The sequence below is a fragment of the Arachis duranensis genome, chromosome 7 (assembly GCF_000817695.3).
Source record: "Arachis duranensis cultivar V14167 chromosome 7, aradu.V14167.gnm2.J7QH, whole genome shotgun sequence".
In the NCBI taxonomy this organism is placed as follows: Eukaryota; Viridiplantae; Streptophyta; class Magnoliopsida; order Fabales; family Fabaceae; genus Arachis; species Arachis duranensis.
The window spans coordinates 8,819,242-8,825,865 of record NC_029778.3 but is presented as its reverse complement, the minus strand read 5'-3'; the positions used below and the strand labels follow the sequence as shown (position 1 = coordinate 8,825,865).

The 6,624-nt window shown below is 24.7% G+C and overlaps 1 protein-coding gene across 1 annotated transcript in view; it reads left to right on the top strand.

The window, feature by feature from the left end:
- LOC107496961 (protein trichome birefringence-like 33) overlaps positions 1 to 3,230 on the top strand; it is a 4,342-nt gene extending 1,112 nt beyond the window's left edge. Inside the window, exons 3-6 of the mRNA XM_016118294.3 lie at positions 566 to 743; positions 1,059 to 1,258; positions 1,340 to 1,498; positions 2,676 to 3,230. Of these exons, the coding sequence (XP_015973780.2) occupies positions 566 to 743; positions 1,059 to 1,258; positions 1,340 to 1,498; positions 2,676 to 3,015 (877 nt within the window). The 3' untranslated portion in view covers positions 3,016 to 3,230. The remainder of the gene's footprint in view (positions 1 to 565; positions 744 to 1,058; positions 1,259 to 1,339; positions 1,499 to 2,675) is intronic.
- Positions 3,231 to 6,624: the final 3,394 nt, after the last annotated feature.

Below are 6,624 nucleotides of genomic sequence, written 5' to 3'. Positions count from 1 at the left end.
ATCGTTTTTTTTTTTTTTTTCAAGTGAATTGGACAGTCTAGCCCTAGGCATTACACCTATATTTGTCACACACACACTATTATGAGTATTATAGATTCTTAAACCAACAACCAGCCTCAACTAGGATTAGAACCCAGATGCAGCGTTGTATGAAATAAATAAATATGCCATCTGTGCTGGGCCTCTGCTGCAAAGGCATCTTATTGCTCTTCAAGAATGATTCGTTTCTGTTACATAATTTGAAGCCATAAATGACAAAATAAAGTCAACTGCAACAATGGGCTGAGTGGATAGTACAAAAACAGCTGTAAAATCCATCAGGCCCATCTGAGAATAACAAAAACAAATTGTATTCGGATCCAAGAGCGACAAAAATTTACAAGGAAAATAATGTAAGGTATACATTAGTCTTTCTCAAGTCAAAAAAAAAAAAAATTAACACAGTAAACCAGGAAAAAACTGATTTTATTTTTGTAAGTAATACAACACCCAAAAAAAAAGTTGGAAGTAATAAACTAATTAATAATGCAGTGAATAATGTTATGTAAAAAAAAAAAAACTGCAGATTCAATGCGAGCATGATGCTTGAGACACTTCGAGGGAAGAGGATGATGTTTGTGGGAGACTCCCTGAATCGTGGTCAATTTGTTTCTTTTGTTTGCCTTCTCCATCACCTCATTCCTCCTCATCAAAAGTCCATGCAAACCTTTGATCATGATTCACTCACTGTCTTCACAGCCAAGGTATATAATTATTTCACCTACCTTATTCTTATGCTGTTATTCCAATAATGTTACGTAATTTTATATATAAATATTATTATTTTTTATTAGTAATAATTTATATTATATTTATAAAAATTTTGTTTATATGAATTATTACATTTTTATATTTATATTTTTTAAAATTTATACACATAAATTAGTAAAATTTATTTGTTAAAAATAATTTAGTATCTATGTTCGTCAAATAATGACAAAAAATAATAAAAATGGCTGGTTATACAAGAGTTTTTTTTATATTATAATATTATTAACTATTATTATTATTACTACTAGGAATATAATGCGACAATTGAGTTCTATTGGGCACCATTTCTTCTTGAATCAAACTCAGACAACGCAGTGGTTCATAGGATATCAGATAGGGTAGTGAGAAAGGGTTCAATCAACAAGCATGGTCAACATTGGAAAAACGTTGACATTATGGTGTTCAACACTTATCTTTGGTGGATGACTGGCTTGAAGATGAAGATCTTGTATGTCATGTTCTTCTTCTATTCAAACAATAACTTTAATTTATTTGATCTCTAATTGAATTTTTGTATTATATACAATAGGCTTGGATCTTTTGATGATGAAGTGAAAGAGATAGTGGAGGTATCAACAGAAGATGCTTATCGTATGGGTATGAAAAGCATGCTTAGATGGGTGAAGTTGAATATGGACCCCAAGAAAACTAGAGTCTTCTTCACCAGCATGTCACCTTCTCATCAAAAGTTAGTACTATACCTCACGTAATCGATTAAATTGTGTTATTTTTGTTAAAATTAGACTAAATAAATCGATTTGATCGAAAAATTAATAAACTAAATCTTGAACTGATCTAAATTAATATTTTTTTATAAAAATAATTATAATATCCTATTAAAGAAAATGACTTAAAATATTTCTATATATAAATATATATTTTAAAAACACTAAATCCTAATCCTTCTCTTCTCTCTATGTCATCGTAGGATTAGAATTTAGGGTTTCCAAAATTAATATATATAATAAAGATATTTTTTAGTTATTTTTTATAATAAAAATATTATAATCATTTACTATAAAAAAGAATATTAATTTAGATCAATTTAAGATTTGATTTATTAATTTTTCAGTCAAATCGATTTGTTTGGTCTAATTTTAATAAAAATAACACAATTTGATAATTATATAAGTTGAATTTTAATTATTAAAAAATGTCTTAAAAAATTTTTTAAACATTTTTATGTGAGTAGCTCACATACATTTAAACTTTAATTAACATTATTAGGTTAATTTAATATGTGTATTTTCATCCATCCCCCTTTTTTTTTGAAAAAAATTTCATATCTTTTTTCCATTGGTTTATTTATTTATTTATTTATTTATTTTGTCTTTCTTATAGAAACTATTTTTTCATGAATCATCTAGATAGTTTAATGGATAAGTCAAGAGCTTTTTTGTTTCTCTTGTAGTAAAGAGTATTTTAAATTATAAATGAATAAAATATTTTATATTATCATATTTAGTCAATGATTCTCTAGTCAAATGGCAAAGCCAACTAAAAATATGTTTGTAAGACTAAAATTTGGTCTTTATGTAGGAGTTATGCTAAATAATTTAAGAATTAGTTCCATAATAGTGGAATACTAAAAAAAAAATAATGTATTTCTACATCATATAATAAGTTCTAAACCTAATTATCTTAAAAGTCAAATTTTTGTGATGAAGAAAACAAAAATATATATACATTAATCAGCTATTATATATTTATGTATAAATTTATATGTTATTTAACTCATTTTTAGTGTATATTTTATATTTTAATATATATTTTATATGAGTAATTGATTTGATAGTTAATTTTTTTATATTCATATAATACTAAAAGAATTTTACACTTATTGATAGTATGTTTATACCTGGCAGAAGTATAGATTGGGGAGGTGAAGCAGGAAAGAATTGCTATAATGAAACAAGTATGATTGAAGATCCAAATTATTGGGGCTCAGATTCTAGGAAGAGCATAATGCAAGTGATTGGAGAAGTGTTCAAAAAATCCAAAGTTCCCATAACATTACTTAACATAACACAGCTATCTAGTTACAGAAAAGATGCACACACTTCAATATACAAGAAGCAATGGAGCCCCTTGACAGCAGAACAATTAGCAAACCCTGTTAGCTATGCTGATTGTGTTCATTGGTGTTTGCCTGGCCTTCAAGACACTTGGAATGAGCTTTTGTTTGCAAAGTTATTCTATCCTTAAAAAAAAAAGGGTTTTGATTTTGAATACTGTTGTTTGCTTTTGTATCATTGCTTAAATTGTATATTAACAATGTTAGTTATTTTGCGTCCTGAAAGAAGAAAAATTCATTCATCCACTTTTTGTACTCCTAAGTTTAAAAGATGACTAAGAGGATGTCAACTTTTGGTGTGCAGAAAGATATTTTTTAATGGAGAATAGTAAATATATAATTTTTTTTTATTTTGGCAAGTGATATGGAAGATGGTAAAGATTTTGGCAGTTTAATTTTGTTACCCAAATAAAAAATAAAACTGCAAATTTTTCTTTTGGTTAATCCTAGAATAATGATGGATACAGAGTTATTATTTGGCATTAAAAGAGTCATGTTAACTTCTTTATTATTGGGTAAAATGCGTAACTAAACCAAAAACATCTCAAAATTACATAAAATTTTTAAACAGAAATTATTACGTTAAAGTCCCATATACATATTTATCTAAATCGAATTGACCTAATTCGAATTAGCCTTTTCAGTAGTAAATCGAATTAAGTCAATTCGATTGATATGAAATATAGTGCATATTAGTAAATCGAATTAACCTAATTCGATTTATAAAGGAACCGAATAGATGCTAGTAAATTGAATTGACCTAATTCGATTTACTATTGAACAGTCCATATAAAATAAATCGAAACAGCTTAATTCGATTTATGTTTTAAAGTTAATTGTTTATTTATTTTATATTAACTTTAAAACATAAATGTCATTTATGTAAATAAAGAAATATCTTCATTTGGATTCAAATAAAATATCAAAAAAATCAAAATAAATAAAAAAAGAAATCCAACTTTTGTGTTTTATTTCAAATTTCAGAAAATTTATATTTTTATAAACTTATGAATTTAAAATGGAATATTAAACGATTTCTAAAAATTCATTAAAAGTTATTCTTTAACTCATTAGCATCTAAATAGTCATTATCGAAACTTTTGATATTGAAAAAGTTAATATAAAGTATAGCTCTCCAAAGTGGCATAGAATTAAAACTTGAATTTTTTTAGAGTTAGAAGTAACAGATAGTTATACATTATAAAATGATCAACTAAAAATATAAATTTTTTAAAATTTGAACTAAAACACAAAAGTTAGATTTTTATTCTTATTTGTTTTGATTTTTTTGATATTTTATTTGAATTCAAATGGGATATTTTCTTATTGATATTTATATTTTAAAGTTATTATAGAATAAATAAACAATTAATTTAAAGGTAATAAATGTCAATAATCTGTACCAATACTAAATCGAATTAAGTTGATTCGATCGATTTATTATATATAAATTATTCAATAGTAAATCAAATTATGTCAATTTGATTCACTAGCATCTATTCAATTTTTTTATAAATCGAATTAGGTCAATTTAATTTACTAATATATACTATGTTTTATGTAAATCGACTTAGATCAATTTGATTTACTATTAAAAAGACTAATTTAAATTAATTAGGTCAATTCAATTTATATAAATATATGCATAAAACTTTGTATAACGATTTTTATTTTAAAAGATTCATCTAATTTTGATGTATACCTTTGGTATAATTATATATTTTACCTTTTATTATTACATGTTTATCATTTTAACCTTTTTTTTATTTAGATCAATTGGATAATAGAAGTATAAATATGATCTTATTATATTCGTAAATCATGACTCAAATTAGTAGTTAGTTAAAACTCCTCATTCACTAAATTAGTGAGAAATTGACTAAATACTCTTACATGAATTCAAGTCTAACATACGTTAGGTTATACTAGTGTACTTGGACTCGAGTGAAATATAAACATGAATCGATATAATTTTTAAAATTAAATTATAATTTTTAAAAAAACTATTTAAATGTTTATAGCGAAATTAAAAAAAAATTTCTCTCATAATAAAATTTTTTATCATATTTTTTTTAAAATAAACACTTTTAGAATTAAAAAACCAAATACAAAATACCTTATTTATAAGTTATTTTTAATATAAATATTTATTATTTAAACTATTTTTTCAAAAAGATCGGAATTTAATTAAACTGTTTATTTAAATTGGGTCAAAGTGTAATTTTTCATCATTTATTTCATAAGTGAGATAAAAAAATATAAAAAAAATTAAGAATGAAATATCACACTTTATCCTCTCAAATAAAAATTCAAAATTTAGATAATACAAATTTATAGACATAAAATACTGAAAAAGTTATACGAATTAGTTTATTTATTTTTATTTGTTTATGGATTTTAATATTTTAGTTCAGACTATTAATGACCACTTTGATGAATTAAATGAACAGACTCGTTTATTTTTTTATGCTTTATTTAAAAAATTATAAAAAATCTAATTTTAAACCAAAAAATTGGAAAAAATGATACTATTTGACAAAAAGCTTAAACAAATAATTTTTTTAGTGGATTGAAATGAGTTTTGGAATCCAATTAGTAAAAAAAAAAATTAGAAAAAGTAGTAGTAATTCTTTTGAAAATTGCCAAAGAAAATTTAAACTTGTCGTCTCTTTAACATGTAAGTTAGTATGTTTAACCTTTTTTTAGGTTAATCAAACTTAATTTGTGCTAAAATGAATTGACTCGATTGGTTTATTCCATTTTGACAGTCTAAAGAAAATACAAAAAAGATGTTTGGACTTTGGACTGAATTCAAAAAATCAGATTGTGGATTCGAAATTATTTTAGACAGTTTTGGTTTTGGTATCATTTTAGACATAATTTTTTTTGTTTGGTTAGGTGAATTGGATAACTCCCAATCCTAGGTACAACACACACTCATAGGCTCTTCACATATTTACCATTTTTTCTTCTTCAATTATCCTTGGTAGGAATTAAATTCGAGACCTTTGAGATAGAGAAAGAACAGAATGCCATGTAAGCTAAGGTTCATTGGCCATTTTAGACATAGTTAACACTTAATGGGGCGGCAAATCAGCCATGTTGGGCCTAGTTTTAGGGATAAACATCCTTTTTATAAATAGGCTTATGCTGCTGAATCTATTGTAAAAATAATGGACCTCAAGCCCAGTTATGGAATGGGCAGTTGAAGTGGATACATGATCGACCAAAAAAAAAAGTGGATACATGCATATATGCACTTGTTTGTTATAAAATGCTAAAAGATGTAGTGCCCGAGTGTATATGACAAAAAAAAAACAATGCTAAAATATATAGATGACTTCATAGGAACGTAGACACATCACCTATTTGCAGCCGAAGTTTTAGTTGAATGGTAAAATATAATGTCTTTTAATATAGTGGGTTCAGGGTTCTGATGCTTAAGATTCAAAATTTTTTAATTTATTTGAAAAATAAAGGTGAATTATGTTTTCATCTTTAATATTTGTAATTTTTTTAAAAAAATTATCTCTACCGTTTAATTTAATTCAATATATCTTTAACACTTTCAATTTATATCAAAATTATTCTTAAACGTTAATTTCATGTAAAACATTTGCACAAAATTAAAAACATTAACGATAAAATTTATCCAAAAAAAAAAACACATATCACCTATTAATACTTCTATGCAATGAAAAAAATTATCATGATTTTATGAAAAGTATTGGAGGAAAATC